The sequence below is a fragment of the Trichogramma pretiosum genome, unplaced genomic scaffold (assembly GCF_000599845.2).
Source record: "Trichogramma pretiosum strain Unisexual culture from Peru unplaced genomic scaffold, Tpre_2.0 scaffold50, whole genome shotgun sequence".
NCBI lineage: Eukaryota > Metazoa > Arthropoda > Insecta > Hymenoptera > Trichogrammatidae > Trichogramma > Trichogramma pretiosum.
In genome coordinates this window covers 987164-1004586 of record NW_019640807.1, presented here as the reverse complement: position 1 = coordinate 1004586, position 17423 = coordinate 987164, and the positions used below count along the sequence as shown (strand labels likewise).

Sequence of the window (17423 nt, the reverse complement as noted above, 5' to 3'; positions counted from 1 at the left end):
TAAATAAAGTCGGTTTGCCACGAACGCCCGCCGATCGGTCCAACACGACGGTTGCTCGTCCCCACTTTTTGGGCACACCGTAGAAAGCGTATAAATACGGTCCTCCTCGGAGGCAAGAATCACTCTTAATACTCAGTCAAACCAAGGCAGACTAACGAGCAGCATAGGTCCTCAGTACCAATGAACTCACTGCCTAGTTTTGAGTAAAGTTCGCTAGATTTAATTACTTACTAGATCTAGTTACTAAAGTAACTTACACCGACTCGTTTGACTAGGGCGTTGCGTAGGCTGCTGAGATTTGAACATTATTTAAAGCCTATACAATCATTTTCACCCGAGTTATCCTAATTTTACTAAGTACTATTCACTACTTACGTTCGTTGCAAAGGTCCTTCAGTACTTTTGCAATAGAACACATTTGTTACAAAGGTCCTTCAGCACCATTACAACAAAATCTTTTTCTACTTGTTACAAAGGTCCTTCAGCACTTTTGTAACAAGATCTATAAAATATTGTAGAGGTCCCTCAGTACTTCTACAATAAAATCTACTTTCAACAAATTGCCAAGGTCCTTCAGCACTTTCGCAATAAATTCTTTTCCTTATCGTAAAGGTCCTTCAGCACCTTTACGTTAAGGTTTCTGCCCAAATAATTACAAAGGTTCTTCAGCACCATTGTAATTAAAACTTGCCACTTATTATAGAGGTCCTTCAGCACTTCTACAATAAGGGGCTTTTCATTAACTTAATCTCTTTCTAAACAATAGGACTTCGAGCTATTAGGGTAAAACCTAGGCTCAGAAGGCGTATCTATTGATTAAATTGGACTTAAGGTCACACGAATCTCCAAGTTTGAGATTTAAAAAATAATTTTCCTTGAAATTAGAACTCAAACGAATGATTTTAGATTGCGTCGATGGATTTTTGAATTTTAAAATCGTAGTCCTAAAAAGGAACAAAATCGGTCGACTAAAAAATACACTTGACAAGAAAATTATTGCAACAAAAATTTTATCGAAATTTTTTGGATTTTCTGCTGCTGAATATACTATTTTTCATACACAGGGGCCCGAAAATCGCTCTTCCCGCTTTGCACAGCGGCAAGGAAGTAGTCATTTTCGGGCCGCTGGTATGAAAACGAATTTTTTCGAGCTGCTATGGAGCTTTCTCTTTTTAATAATTTTTACGTGCGTTGGGTGGGCGGGAAATGAATCTGTGACGACGAGCGAATGAGCGAGCGAGACTTCTGTCATAGGTGCCCACGAGCGATAGTTTCTCGCCTGTGAGTGACACATGCGACTACTGATCGGCGCTCATACCTTCATACGACGTCCATGTGTAGTGTCGTGTAGTTCGGTCTCTCCCACGCTCATTTACTCATCTTTAGCTGTGCACGTCCTCGTGGCGTTTCTTATAGGTTACTCGATGCATACGTAGCTTATTTCTTGCATAGCTTTTTTAGCTTCAAGCACGTGTTAGGTACTTTACGATCTAAAGTCACAGTTCACGTCACGTCTCCACAGCGTAAAGAAGATAAAAATATAGCATCGATTGCAACTATTCATTTTGGTGAAAATAAAATATAATTTTTAATTATAAAACAATTGTGTTTGTGTGTGAGTGCGCGAAAAAATGTCCAATAAAGAATCCGCTGCAAGTTTCGATAACCAACAAAAATTACAAAGACTGAAATGCTTACGGGAAAATGTGAATTGGGAAGTGGAAGAAGAGCGATGTGAATTACTCAATCAACTTTATCCTTTGGTCAAAGATTGGACGGACCAACTTCCAAATCTCCAGGACATTTTCCAACCCGAAGAAATCGAATGGCTTCTCGCTAAATCAGTAATGTACGATTACGAAGACCAAAATGATTATTATTATTTCGGACTACGATTCATCGACTTTGCGATCAGGACCGGCTACGTAGATAATCCCAAAGTTGATAAAGACGGCAAGCCATTGTTGATTCGCACCACACCGATTCATCATGCGGCAAGAAACCATCACGGTCGCCGCATTATGGAACTTTTTAGCATATATAATAGATTTGACGTGAACTACACCGACGAAGATGGATTAACTCATTTTCACGTGGCCTGCAGATTTAACTGTGAAGACGTCGTCAAGAAATTTCTTGAGCTCGGGCAGGATCCCAATTGCATCGCGTCAGCAGCAGGTAATGCACCGATACACTTCGATCTGTACTCATATAATAAGAGAATGTTCGGATTGTTATTGAGAAATGGCGCCGATCCGAACTTGCCAAGCAAGGACGGATTGACTGCTCTGCACTATATATGCAAGGGAGCCGATGACGACGATGTGTTCTTGATGAAGCTGTTATTCGAGATCAGCGACAATAAACATCAGCTGGTTCATGTCAATGCTCAGGACAATTCGGGCAAGACACCACTATATTATGCTACGACCAACTATTGGAAACCAAACATGATTCAAATGCTGCTGAAAAGAGGGGCCAACCCGAATTTGGCCGACGTGGAGGGATTGACACCACTGCACAAAATTTGCCTCAGATTCAACGATGATCACGGCGTGGACGAATTTTTTAAGATCTGCGACGATAACCATCAGCTCGTGCAGGTCAATGTCCACGATAATCGGGGTCGGACACCTTTATACTGCGCCGTGCTGAGTGTTTTGCCGCATGTGGTCGATGTACTCTTGGATCGTGGAGCTGATCTGACCAGTTTCGTTTTCCCAACTGAGAGTGAATTTGAGACGGAGAACGGGCCCCGATTCAAATCAAAACTAGCTTTCGGTGCTCTGGGCGTCGTAGAAAGTCTTGAGAAGAAAGGATACAAACTGAACGAAGGCGACGCTCTAACGATCATGAAACTTTTCGCCAAATACGAATTGTTTGAGAAATCAACGGATATGGAAAAAATGTTGCACGATAATGACGAGTTTGTGAGCATAGCCAAGAATATGCAGATACTTTCGGGTATGAAGTTCTACTACTCTGGCCCGGCTGAAGACCTCACCACTGACGACGATACTGATGATGATACTGATAATGATACTGATGATGACACTGGCGATAACATTGACGACTCCGACAATGACACCGACGATGACACTGACGATGACACTGAGGATGACACTGACGATGACACTGAGGATGACACTGACGATGACACTGACGATGACACTGACGATGATAATGAAGAGAAAAGAGAAGCGAGAGAAATCAAAAAGCGATATGGAAGTCCGATTATGTCGCTCTATGACTTGTTGTTATTACAACCCGAAGAGGCCAAAAAACAAGTCACATATCAAATCTTCTTCGACCTAGGGTACTTTGTATGGTACCAAGTTGAAAAACCTTTTAAGGAGGCCTACGCTCTGCATATGTGCGAAAAAATGTCGAGGAGATTTTTTCTTCGCTATGCGTTATATCCATTCTGGGAGTTGATTCACTATCGGCTTCCAATTGAAATGTGTGAAATGGTCATAAAACATCTGAAGAACCAAGATTTGTACAATATTTGCTTGGCGGTTACTTGTCTAAGTGATAAGGGCAGTAAAAAAGTTATAACAAATTTAGCAAGTAATGTCGGACGACCAGTGACTAGTGAGGGCTAAGAAAGCGCCAAAACGGCTACAAATTGAATGGTGAAGATTGTGAAAGTTTTTTGTCGAAAATAAAAAAAAATTGAATATAAACAATAATAATTTTTTTTCCATCTTTCTCATGTCCTTATATAATAATATATATAATAATATATAATAATATATTATAATACAAATATGTAATGTCCATATATAGGCATTCGGCGACGCGGCGTTGGCAAATATGCTTCAAAAAAACGCCGAGTAGTGAGTTGGCACACGGGGCTCGGATACGCGCGCCTAGTAAATATACGCGATAATACCGAGGGGAACGTCAAGGAGTCAACGCGACAGAGGTATATAGGCCGGTAACAGGTGCGCAACCTGTCTGTCGTTGTTTATAGAATCGCCGGCAGCTGCCGCGTTAGGGCCTCGCGCAAACCGAAGCCTGTACGGCCATCAGTGTTTCTTATGATTTTCTGCATTTCATTAACCTTACTTCGAACGCAGCAGCGCGCAGCCAAATGACTTTTTATTTTCGTTTTGGGGGGCGAAAAAATGAGTCCCTTTCCACTCCTATAAGAGCGCGTCCAGCATAAGTCGGCCACCCCGCGCGATTACGGCATTTTTGGCCGAAAGTGTCGTATGTTTAGCTCGCTCGGAAACGTTTAGCAAGAGTCAAAAAAATAATCCAAACCCATAGATCGATAGATTTTTTCCTCTTCTTTCTAGTGGTGTAACTCAAAAAATTCTTAAAAATTGATTTTGAGGTTAAAACTCGACTTGAATGTTTAAGTCCATTTTCCCAAAAAATGTATCCTCCGATTGCAATTTAAACCGCACCAATCGAAAGAGGAGGCAAAAATCTATCGAAAACGATGTTTTCCAGGATGGAGAAATGATAAGAACTATTAAAGATATCGAGATGAATAGCGCGGGACGGCGCGCGCGGGCCTGTTTTCCTGCCTATGTCTTTTCGACTCGCTAAAAAAATGCTGAAAAAATAATTTAAACACGTAAATCGATAGATTTTTTCCTCTTCTTTCGATTGGTAATGTTAATTTTGAGGTCAAAATACTAAAATACTAGAAGAAATATTGACTTAAAAATTCAAGTCAAGTTTTGACTATGAAAAAAATTTTTGGGAATTTTTTCAACAACGCCATCAGAAAGAGGAGGAAAAAATCTATCGATTTACGTGTTCACATCATTTTTCTAGCCTTTTTTAAGCGATTACGAGCGAGTCGAAAAGACAAAGACACGGCGCCGCGCGTGTGCCGCCGCTGGCGCACGGAAAACAGGTCCGCGCGCGCCGTCCCGCGCTATTCATCTCGATATCTTTAATAGTTCTTATCATTTCTCCATCCTGGAAAACATCGTTTTCGATAGATTTTTGCCTCCTCTTTCGATTGGTGCAGTTTAAATTGCAATCGGAGGATACATTTTTTGGGAAAATGGACTTAAACATTCAAGTCGAGTTTTAACCTCAAAATCAATTTTTAAGAATTTTTTAAGCTACACCACTAGAAATAGGAGGAAAAAATCTATCGATCTATGTGTTTGGATTTTTTTTCTGACTCTTGCTAAACGTTTCCGAGCGAGCTAAACATACGACACTTTCGGCCAAAAATGCCGTAATCGCGCGGGGTGGCCGACTTATGCTGGACGCGCTCATAAATAGAAGCCGCGTCCTGAATTTAGATCGTTTGAAACGTAGAAAGTCCGTTATATCATCGTTGAGACGCGGCCATGGCTATTTGTGCACAATAATGGTGCGACTCGATCGAGCGTAAAAGTGACTTTTCTTTCTTTATTTTTATTTCATTACTTTCCGTGGATAGCGCGTTGTATTTTATTCTACAAAATCGTTTCCTTCCTTCTTCGTTTCTTTTTTTTCTTCTTCATCTTCACCTCTGGCGCGTCTCAGTCTGTTAAACTCGAGAGACCAGGAGGACGCGCGCAGGTGTTCGATGCAGAGGTACATCGTAGCTCCTTCGATATGTGCGTCGACGCGACTAAACAGCGATGAAGAAACTGTGAAGATATTTGTCATGACCGATTGCCAATTTCTCAGCCGTGGCTGTATTTGAAAATAGAGTAAATGTTTAAGCGGGCAAGCTTATGCTTCGGTCGGAATTATGGAGGAAAGTAGACAGAAAGTACTAGCGAAGAGAGCATTTCCTATACCTTTTCCTTTTCCTTATCGTCATTATTTTCTCCGACTCACCATTAAAAGTCTCTTTCCCGTCTTTGCCTGTATAACAAGTATTCAGATTTTTCTCTCTTTTTCTTTCTATTCCAACGTACGTGCATATACCGACGGATTTCCAAGCTGCCTCTGTCGGACGCTGTTCGTTTATTTATACATAAATAAAAAATATACGAGCTCGTGCGTTTGTGCCCTTTGGCATTACTAGGCCATATTATTGCTCCTTTTTATCCACCTGTGCTTTCGTCCTTCCTTCCGTCCTTCCTTCCGTCCTTTCTTCTGCGCTGCCGCGTCCCGTTACCGATATTCGCAGGGCAAAAAGTTAAGAAAAAAAAAAAAAATAAGTAAACGTTCTTTCTCTTTCTTACGTATAACTCGCGCGCACTTCTTCTGTTACTCGGCGTCGTTTGACGCACGACCAAGCCTCAAAGCTGTATGCGTACTCTGCCGTTTGCCTTTTGCGTATATTTTTTTTTTCTTCGTCTACTCTATGTAGACATTGTCCAACATCGCGAGAATCGGGACCGCGACTACTCGCACCTCCTCCCCCCCCCCTTATTTTTTTGTTTGTCGTCGCGCTCAGCGTCGAACTCCAATTCACGTGGATACGCTCTACTATACTATAACGGAAAATCGCGCGAATACGTCGCTATGGCAGTTTGAGGCGCTTGGCTCGGTCGATTTTACAAAGATTTCCCATTGTGCTCAGCCGAGCTCGGCGAGGAGGAAAGGCAAAAAAAAATTAGACCGATCGATTAGAGTCATCCGCGAACCGCTGCAGCGGCAGCGTCTAATACATCTCCTGTATTTTATGAACGGTCTTGTACGGCCGTGTGAAAATGTCGGGGGCGTCGAAGTCGCCGATGTTTATGACGCGAAAACGGGAAAACATATTCATTACGAGCCTTTATCGTATGAAAGGGTAATCGAACGATTCTCGAAGAATGAAGGATCTATGCGCGGGACGCACGGAAAACAATGTATACATGGGCTCTCTCTCTCTCGAAACTTTTTTCCCCGCTTCCTGTAAAGTCGCAAGGTGCTATTATGTACGAGAGTCGCGGGCCTCTTCGTGCATACACGTTCGCAGGTGCACACAGAGCAGAAGAGCCTATATATAGCCAAGCCGACGCGCGGGCCACGCTTCGAGCGTCTCGTTAACTTCCGGTCATTGGACGTATCCGTATCGCATCGTGTATATACAGTTCGGAATTGCAGCTGGATCGACTTGAAGGTGCGCTCGCCTAGACAGTTGGTATAATTTGTGATCTACCAGATGGATTAGGATAACGCAGGCATTTTTTTCCATCGATTTCACCGCGTTCATAATCGTTTCGTAACGTTCGCGAACGATATTGCCGTACAAAGATTACACAGGAATCGTATCGATGGGCTGGGATATTAATAAATGAGCAACATGAATGTTATATCTTCTACGCATCGTAAATATTGAAGGTCGATCAGGGGAGAGAAAGAACTTAAAGATGATGAATGAGAAACGCGTCCCTGAATCATACTTGAACGATATATGTAATTACTCGAACGTATGCGTATACTAAGTCTTGATCGATGTATCATGCACTTTCGGCGCTCGTGCCTCATTATATTCGCTCCGCTCGTTCGCGATATCGAAAGCTTCGATAGATCAGCAAGCAAAAATGCCAAAGAGACGCCTTAAAAATGTCACTTTTACTCGTTACCACGTACGCGCGCGTTTGCGTATAAGGTGCACCGTCGTTAAACGGATACAGTCAACAAGCCGCGCACGTGAGCTGGAGAAAAATAAATGTTTTTTCTTCCCTTCCAGGACACAATGCTCGAAGGAACAAGAAGAGGAAGAGAGGCGAGCAAAGTGGAGCGAACGATATTATCGCGCGCGCGCGCGCCAAATAGTAGCACAGGCACACCCGTGAAAGGGGGTAGTAGGAGGCGTTTCTCCACGCGTGTAAGAAGAAAACAAGAGGCTTTATTTTTCGCCCGGAAAACCGAGGATAGGACGTATAATATCGCGAGTACGTGTAGCGCGCGTAACTCGCGCGGAAACAAAAAGTGCACAGCCAGAGAGAGAGAGAGAGTCTCGCGATGCGTGTGTAACGTTACACATTTTTTGTACACGATGTTATACTTTTTCGTCGTCGTCGTCGTCGTGGTAGTTGAAGTTGTCGGGTCAAGACGTAAAAAACGTCGAGGGGGAGCGAGAGGCGGGGGGGAGATTTTCGAGCTTACGCGCTCGCTCGCGTAGATCGCAAAGCCGCGCGCGTAAAAAGTCGCTAAAAGCTCGAGGCCCAGTTTCTTGCCGTCGAACGATCTGTATGCATATACACATGGTCGACGGAGTAGCAATTGTGAACATTTCTTCCGATAATAAGAGTTAATTTTCGAGGCGATCGTCTTGCGCACCTTGTATTAATCGAGGCTCTCGCTGCATATAATACATCGTCCAATGTCCGCGCGGCACGCGCGACAGCAGCGGCAGAGGCGACGTTATTTAGTGGTACACCGAACCCCGCGAAAAGTAATAAGAAGTTGAGAAGAGGAAAAGAGTATATACGTGCACACATATAATATAGGGACCACTCGTGCACGTGAAACAGCAGCAGCAGCAGCAGCAGCGGCACAAGCCGGACTTATCGTTTCTTCTCATCGTCTGCATGAAGCGAGGAGACGTTAGACTTTGCTGCACATGCACACGACGATGCCCATGTACTGTATATATACTATATATATACGTAAACGTCTATATGGCGTATGTATACGTACGGCACGTATAAGAAGCTCGAGCACGAATCTAAGAGTGACTCGCCGCGAGGCTCTCTTATATACCTCATCCTCCCGTCTCTTCAAAACCTTACCCGCAGCTCCCCCGACCCCGTGCAGCAGCTGCTTCTTTTTTCCAGTACGTAAAGTTTACGTGCAAATATATATATAATAATATGCAACGCGAGTTCGGCCTGGAAAATATGTTTACCTCTGTGTATGTGTGTGTGTGTGTGTGAAAAAAAGGCGATGCACCGCGAAGTTCTCGAAGTAAAACGTATATTTTCGGTGAATGAGGAAATGACATTTTTCTTGGAGAGCTTTTTTCAAGTTTTATATGCCACGCTGCTCTCTCTCTCTCTCTCTCTCTCTCTCTCTCTCTCTCTCTCTCTCTCTTACTGGCTTTCTCGCGTGCTCGGCGCGGCTGCACTCTTCGCCCGTAGGTCTCGAGTTAGAGTTCGGAAATAAGTTTTTTGTCGTCGTCGTTGTGGCAGCGGATCACGAGAGCTCGTGAATTTATACATATACGTAATAATATGATCGAATCGCGCGCGGGGACCGCCAAAGTTTTTCGTAGAATATATACGCGCGCTTTATACTCAAGGGTCAACTATATGTACGAGGACGAAAAGAGATGCAAAAGCTCGCGAGGATCTTAAAAACGGTAATCGTTCGAAATTTTTCACTCGCGCAAGTGGCAAAAGAAACGAATACAGTACGACGTTCTCCGTCGAAAAATGATCTTATACCTTCGCTCGCATAATAATTCAGCGGAACCGCGCGCAAAAAGCCATTCCGTACAATTAACAACGCAGGTAACAAAGTTTTCCCTTCGCGCGTCCAGCTATATATGTACAAGCTGTCCAACTTTCGCTTCCTATATATATTTTTCTCTTTCTCTTTTTTTCTTCCAGATCCGCGCCTCGTATTAGATATATATCGTACGTATATACAATAATAATATCGCGTCGCTGCGCGCGTGCACAACTCCGCAGTCGCAATAATAACCAATGCCGCCGCGGCTCGCTCGGTCCTGCGAGCTTTGCACGCTCTTTAATAAATAATATTACGATATATATACGTATACATCCACCCGGCGAAACAACAAAAATAATAACAACGATAACGTATGCGCTTTTAGGGGTCGCGCTGCAGCTACGTCGCACCGAGTCGGAGAAAAAATATCACGCGGAAAGAAAGACAAACTTTTTTAATATACCTGTTCGCGGATTCTCTCCCCCTCTCTCTCTCTCTTTCGCGTCCCTTCGTGCAATTACGCACCTTATAACTTTTGTCTCTCCGCTATGTAGGCTATATAGAGGCGGGTATATAATATATCGTACGTAATAATACGCGGAAGGTGAGCGCTCTTAATCCTCGATGTATTTTCTTCTTTTCTTCCTTGTACGAACGCCCAGGACGATTACACGAAAAAGACGCGTTATATAATATATATATATCGATAAAAGCCAAATTACCAAAGCCGCAGTGGTGTACCCCCGAACGCTGCATCGTAATGATACGCGATCGCACGAAGCTTATAGCCAATGCGAGCTTTTTAATAACGGCATAAATAATGCAAAGATCGGCTTCGACACACACACACACACACATATACACACGGCATAGGTAGATAGATGCATAACGTTGGTATATATAGGTACGTATGTATAATACGGCTACGTATACACGCAAGCCTCGCGCGCGCCGCACAAAGACAAAACACAGAGAGAGAGAGAGAGGGGCTCTCCTTCTCGCTCGCTCGGCTACATGCACTCGCGCGAGACGTATAATAAGTGCATGGCTCTCTCTGTCTCTCTCTGTATAATATGTATATAGCTATATGTACGTATATATGTATAATCCAGGTGTGTGCAGCGCGCAGCAAACGGCAACGGCGTGGCGCCCCTCTTTCGCCGCACTGGCTCTCTCCCTCCCTCCACAACACGGGAGGAAGATAGCGCACGTATATAGCGCATTGCAAGTATGCACTCGAATGTACGCATACATCGGCGGACACATACACGTATATGTATATGTGTGTGTGTGTGTGTGTGTGTATGCACGGAGTAACGAAGCGGCAGCGGCAACGAGTGCATCGTTCTCTCTCTCGCTCGTTGCGCGAAAAACGGGGGGGGCAATACCTCCTCTCCTCTCTCGCACGTCCTTCTCCTCTCTGCCGCTGCTTTTTGCATCGTTCCGTTTCGCTCTCGCGCACGCTATAGCCCATGGTATAGTGTACTTCGTGGATGTATATGCAGCGGTGAGCCTGTATATATGTATGTATTTCTGCGCGATCGTTGCGCTCTCCTCAACCACCACCACCACCACCGTCGTCGTCGCCACTACCACACTGACACAAGCGCACAAGCGCACACACACACACACACACATACACACACGTATACGGGCACTGTGCACAGCGCCGTATTATGATCCAAGAGCGCTCCTCTCTTTGGCAGTCTATCGGCAACCTGCGCACCAGCCGCGTCGCAGTTAGTCACATATTTATATATATTTTTTATATAGTCATTTGTTATACATATATACCTCCTATATACGTGCACACGTTTACACATATACATATACACGTACATATACGTACTCTCGTACGCGATATTTTGCCCAAGGCTTCGTATACGCGTATGAGAGACACCTGTCATCGACTCCGATTGTCCATTTAATTTTGACGTTCGACTCCTCTTTCCATCCGCATACACACTCGTACACGGCGTATATACAGGAAGTAACACACACACACACACACACACACATATACATATCCTTCTCGCCAACTACCCTCCACCTCCTCCCGCTGCCGTATACTCCTCTTTTCCTCCTCCATAGCTGTGCCTGCTGCGGCTTGCTGTACTCTCTCTCTCGGCAAAGTCCGTGCACGCACGCGTTATCACACACACACACACACATACAGATACACGTACACGACGCGGACATCCACATACGAGCAGCCGGCTTTTTTCGATTTTCCGAGATCGGAGAAAGCAACGGAAAAGTTAAATAGGGAAAAAGGCTGTGCTGCGCGCGGCCTCGTATGAAAAAAAGAAAAAAAAACCATCGCACTACTTACTCGCGTTCCGTGCGTGTGCGCGTGTGTATCGGTGGTGAAAAAAAAACGACACGAGTGTGCTCATAATTTTTTGTTTCCAGATCTATTATTATAAAATATCAGTGCGTAATTACTATACTTTGGCGACGATTAACAACACAACGGCCACAACAACAACAGCGTAGCGGCAACGATAAAAAAAAATAAATAAATAACAACAGCAACAACGATACAACTACGGTCAAGACCAACGAGAGACGGTAGTGCGTGCAGTTATATATACACACAAAAATAATAAAGAAGGAAAGAGAAGAAAAAATTAAAGAGAAAGAGATACTTCGATCCGATAAAGTTCAATTATACATGCATGTGAAATAATCGATTTCGAGCCTCGAGACTCCACGTAGTGCAGTATATATACATGTAGCAGAGTTGCCTCCCCGACTGAAAGTAATAAATATAGTATATATATAGATTCATATATATCAGAGGGTGAATTTACTGAAAAAAAAAGGAAAGTCGTTTTGTTTATACGCGTCTACTGTACCGAGTAGACGAGAAGAAAAAAGTATTATTATAAGTATATGGTCGACGAGCAGTTCGCAACTACATAACGTCCAATTAATCTAATCATCCTATATATCATCGACACGCATGTGCATCTGTGCCAGCAGCAGCAGCAGACACTCTCAAGTCGACGTCCAAATCTTCGGTTCCTGACAGACACACACACCAATGTGTATGCGTGAAATAATATTCGCAATAAATACATAATCGAGCTACTACCGACGAGCGTGCGCGAAAAAAGTGACGGAAAAATTTCGACCTGCTTCATCAGCACATACACACGTCGAGCGAGATTTTCTGCTCGTCTGCTGCAAGCTCGCGGCAGCGCGTATAACAAAACTTACGCACACAGACACATCCACGCACAGGCAGTCAGTGTCTGCGCTTGCGAGGGAGAGCGCTCGAACGCGCTGCGGCAACGCCTATACGTATATACACCGTCGATCGACGCTCGTCGCTCGTGTTGGTGCGGAGCGTATATACGTGCTCGCGCGTGTGTGTGTGTGGGTGCGCGCGCGTGCCCCAACTCGAGCGAGGCAGTGTGTATATGTGCGCGTGGAGTCCTCGGTCTCCTAGACGACGGAACGACGACGACGACGGCGGCGACTATATACTGCAAGCACAGCAGCAGCAGCTTGTGTGTCTGTGCGCGTACGTGTGATACAGAGAGTGCGAGTGCAGCAGCGGCAGCGGCAGTCGTCGTTGCGCGTTTGCGAGAGTGGTTAGTCGCGCTTGCGCCCGACCAGAGCGAGCTAGACGCAGCACTACTGCACCTGCCCCGATATAACACCGCACCACACGGAGCTCCTATATAGATATATATATAGATACGTAGGTGCAGCAGCGCAGGTGAAATCGTCCACAGAGAGATAGATAGAGATAGAGAAGAGAGCTTGCGAGCTTTTGATTTTTTTTTCATCGAAGGAAAAAAGCTCGCTCGAGGACAGCGTGTACGAGCTTTTGCGATACACGCACGATATATAATATAGAATATATGTGAAAGCAACGTGTGTGTTCGGTGCGCGACGACACGACTTGCGAAAAGCGCCAGGCGGCGTTGCCTTATCGATTGGCGCCCTGCGCTCTCGTACACCCTCGTCTACCTACCTACGTAGTTCTGCAGTCTCTCTGTGTGTCTCTGTGTTCGTGCTCGTGTGCGTGTCTGTGTGTGCGTTAGCCGCGTGGGAAACATCGGCGAGAGAGGCGCAGCAGCAGCAGCACCTGGCTCCCTCCGTAAATTATTCTCTACCCTGCGCTGCGCTGCGCTGAGCGTCGTTGCTACCTCAGCTTATACACACTCGCTGCCCCCGCGTCGTATCGTCGTTAGCCAGGCGGCACAGGCAGTCAGGCAGGCAGGCAGTAGTAATCAGCCCATCCACCTGTCTCCACCGATCTCTTATATTTTTTTTTTTTGGGTTTTTGGTGTGCCAACGGAAAAAAAAGTGTGCAAAGTTCGAATGTATACGGTGCGTCGACCAAGTGCAGATCGCCGAGTAGTAGTGTGCTCAATCGTCAGTGCTCGTAATAATAATAATAATAATAATAATTGTACCATCGGTGCCCGTCGTTGCTGCTGATCCGCAGGTGACGACGACGACGATGATCTAGTGCTCTCTCACACACACACTCACCCAAGTATATGAGTTACTACTTGGCGTCCTGGTCGAGAGTCTCGGCGAGCAGTAGTAGCGGCAGTGCCACTGTCGCGGGCGAAGAAGGAGGCGATATTTGATTTTAATCCTCGTGGAAGCTGACGACGCTCGGTCGGTGGCAAAGGTTAGAGCGCTGGAGCAGCGGAGGTCGGCACTATTGGAAGCGCACCTGGAGTCGTCGCGCCGTGACTGGCTCGTCGCGGCCAGGCACCACCAGCAGCAGCAGCAGCAGCAACAACAGCAGCAGCAGCAACAGCAACACTTCCAGCAGCAATTCCAGCAACAACAGCAGCAATATCAGCATCAGCAGCAACAACAAGCGGCTGCGGCGGCGGCTCTGTTCTCACGTAGACACCTACCAGTGACGGCCAACGAGCTTCAGCTCGCGGCGGAGCTGGAGAGGTCGGTGCACCCGGCCCAGCAGCAGCGGCTAACGGCCAACTCGGTGCAGGCGATCTTGGCTGCCGCTGCTGCGGCGGCGGCCGCCGCGGCCAGGGGCCCAGCAGCAGCAGCTGCAGCAGCAGCCAGCGGCGCGGCTGTCATCGCGGCCCAACAGCAACAGCAGCAACAGCAGCAGCAACAACAACAGCAGCAGGCGGTGGTGGGCCTGGAGCAGGTCTCGACAACAGGCATACTGCCGCAGGCGGCGGCAGCGCGTCTGGCCGGGGGCCCCGTGGCTGCGGCCGGCTTGGCAGCCACTACCACGGCCATAGCCCCGCCGGCGCTCAAGAGGGCCAGGCGCGACGACGGCCAGCTATCGGTCGGTCAGATAGCCCAGCAGCAGCAACTGCAAGCCCAGCTACAGCAGCACCTGCAGCAGGTGCAGCAGCAGCAACAGGCCGAAGCTCTGGAACAGGCAGCCGAGGCTCTGCAGCAGCAGCAGCAGCAGCAGCAGCATCATCACCAGGCATCGCCACCGCTCGGCTCGACGGCCAGCAGTAGCGGCAGCGGCAGCGTCGTCGTAACCACGCAGCAGACTCAGGCAGGCAACGGTGCTTCCGCCTGTCTACCTCAGCAAGCTCAAGTGGTCACGAGTACAGCTGCGACGGATCAGCAGCAGCAGCAGCAGCAAATAGCTGCGGCGGTGCACGCGGCCGCCCACGCGGCAGCAGCCGTAGCGGCCAGCAACAGCACGCCGACGGGCGTAGGAGGAGGAGGAGGAGGCGGAGGCGGAATCATGGACGCACCGCTGTCACAGAGCATGGACTCGGTCAACACAGTGGCCACCTGCGAGGACGAGGTTAGTGGAGCTTGCATTACCTAATACATAGCAAATCAATCGTCCCCTATAAGATGTACATGTATTATCCTCCTTCTATTTAGACACCCGAAGATGAGTTTTTTTCCCATGGATATACCGATCCGAAAAATCGGTTGTACGATCGCGAATCGTTCCTCATTTCGAAGAAAACGTGTGTGTGCATAAACGCGCGACTTATCGCTTAATCGAATCTTTCGATAGAGAGAGAGCGAGCGAACGAGTGAAAACGAAGTAACGAGGCCCCCCCCCCAGCTTTGTGATTTGTGTAATTGAATAAAGCTATATAGGTATACGTACGTATTCCGTCGCGATCGTAAAATTTTCATCGGGAAAAGAGGAACGACGATGCTCGCGTCCTACATACGTAAATCGCGAATTAGAAATTGCCTTTGCCCATTACGTACCATTATCATCATTATTATATTAATATTATTGGATTGAAAGGAGCAAATCGGCAAGAGATACTTGCCGTTCGTATACATGTTCTCTCGCATCTCTCCCATGCGCTCCTATACATAAAACATACACGTATACACATATATGCACGCCCGTAACACATGAAAACCTATATTCGTGGATTCGCGCGAGCATCGATCCATATCGTCATGGCGATATCGGTATTACAAGCTCGGCTCGGCGTGTACAGTGCAGGTATACATATAGAAGCGCGTTCGTCAGCCACCGCGTACGTATATAGACCCTGACTTTCTTTAAAATAATACCATACTTACTTGTACCTATGATACGTGTACGTTTGCAGTATGATGTATCGGCCGTTTCGATCGCGGCGCAGCACCAGCTCTCGGCGGCTCTTAACGCGTACGGGGAATCGATCTATCCCTCTCGATATATTCGCGCCTAAACGCGCGCGGGAAACTGCTGTATAAATTTTCCCCCGTCTACCGCGCGCGCGCGGGGTCCTCACTGAAAATTAATTGCGTATAAATCATCGCCCGAGCTCTCTCGGGTTAATACAACGGACGTGTGAGCCGCGCGAGAGAGCTGCTGCTGCGCGTACATACGATGTATATGTATAAGCCCGCAACAACGTCGTCGTCGTCGTCGACGTCGTGTGTGCGGACACGAGCTTATGGCGTTAACTCGACGCGAGCGAAGCAGGTGAACTTGTACACGTTCGGGAACTAATAAATTATATAGTGTGTGTGTTCGATCTATCCCTTCTTGTTTTTTATCTCGTTGTTGTCATTATCCGCTCTATTCCGACGTGCACGAGTTTACGCGTTGTGTGTACCGCTCGTTAATCCCGACGTCGTCTAATTAAAAATGTTTGTGTCGGTGTGCTCATCATCATCATCGTCAAGGCGTACATTACCGCGCACGTATTGTGTCACTCACTCACTCGGGACAGGTACACACACACACACACATAGACATTTACTTCCTTTGAAACTTTGCATAAGGTTTCGTTAGTGCAGCTCGGATACGTCGCGAGGATACCACTACTGCAGTCGAGCAGAGAGAAGAAAGAGAGAGAGAGATAGAGAGTGCAAAGGACGCCGGGACGACGGTGGGAGATTTAGAGTCTGTTACTTGTGCGCGAGCGCGTTTAAATGTATACGATATATATAAGAAACTTTAGCTTACAGAGTAGAGAGAGAGAGAGAGTAGTTTGCGGTCCTTCCAAGACTTTGTCAGCTTCTGCAACTCGGGAGTAAGAGAAAGAGGATAGAGATACACGTTGGTCGCGTTTAATTAGTTTAATTAATAGTTTAGCTCTATCGCTTCGTTTCTTTCTCTCTTTCTCCCTCGCGGCGGCCCCGCGACGCGCAATATCTTCTTCTCTCGCTGCCGCGTCCGCAAGGGCCAAAGTGCAGCCTCCTATATAAAGTATGGCCACGGTCGTAGACGTTTATATAAGCTGGAAAGCTCGGTGATTAAGATCCGTGGGAAATGCAGAAGAGTAGCGCGAGTGTGGGCCTGTATACATTACATCGAGTATATTATACGGACAAAAGAGGTCGAAAGAAAATCATATCCTAATGGGCGATCAATTTCTAAATCTGCACCGACCCGGTGGTCAAATATAGGAAAAAAGCTCTCGGCTCTCGACGAAGATTTTCGTTAATGCATCGTTATCAAGATGATAATTACCGTGTACAACGCGTGTATAATAGGCAAAACACATCCACCCCCGCATACAAACGTCTACATCCCCAAATACAGGTCGTATAATGTATACATGATGCGAGTATGTAGGTGTGAATGTGAAAGCGCGCACACACGGGGCGAGCTGCACTATGGCCTGATGACTCGATGGCTATCGCCACGGCCGAACGGCCGAGCTTTTTCCTCGTATCATATTTTGTATATGGTATAA

At 46.5% G+C, this 17423-nt stretch overlaps 1 protein-coding gene across 2 annotated transcripts in view; it reads left to right on the top strand.

The window, feature by feature from the left end:
- The first annotated feature begins 13861 nt into the window (after nt 1-13861).
- Nucleotides 13862-17423, top strand: part of LOC106649420 (protein couch potato-like) — a 78039-nt gene continuing 74477 nt past the window's right edge. For both annotated transcript variants that reach the window (XM_023460394.1, XM_023460396.1), the window contains exon 1: nt 13862-15064. In XM_023460394.1, the coding sequence (XP_023316162.1) occupies nt 15002-15064 (63 nt within the window). In that variant the 5' untranslated portion in view covers nt 13862-15001. The remainder of the gene's footprint in view (nt 15065-17423) is intronic.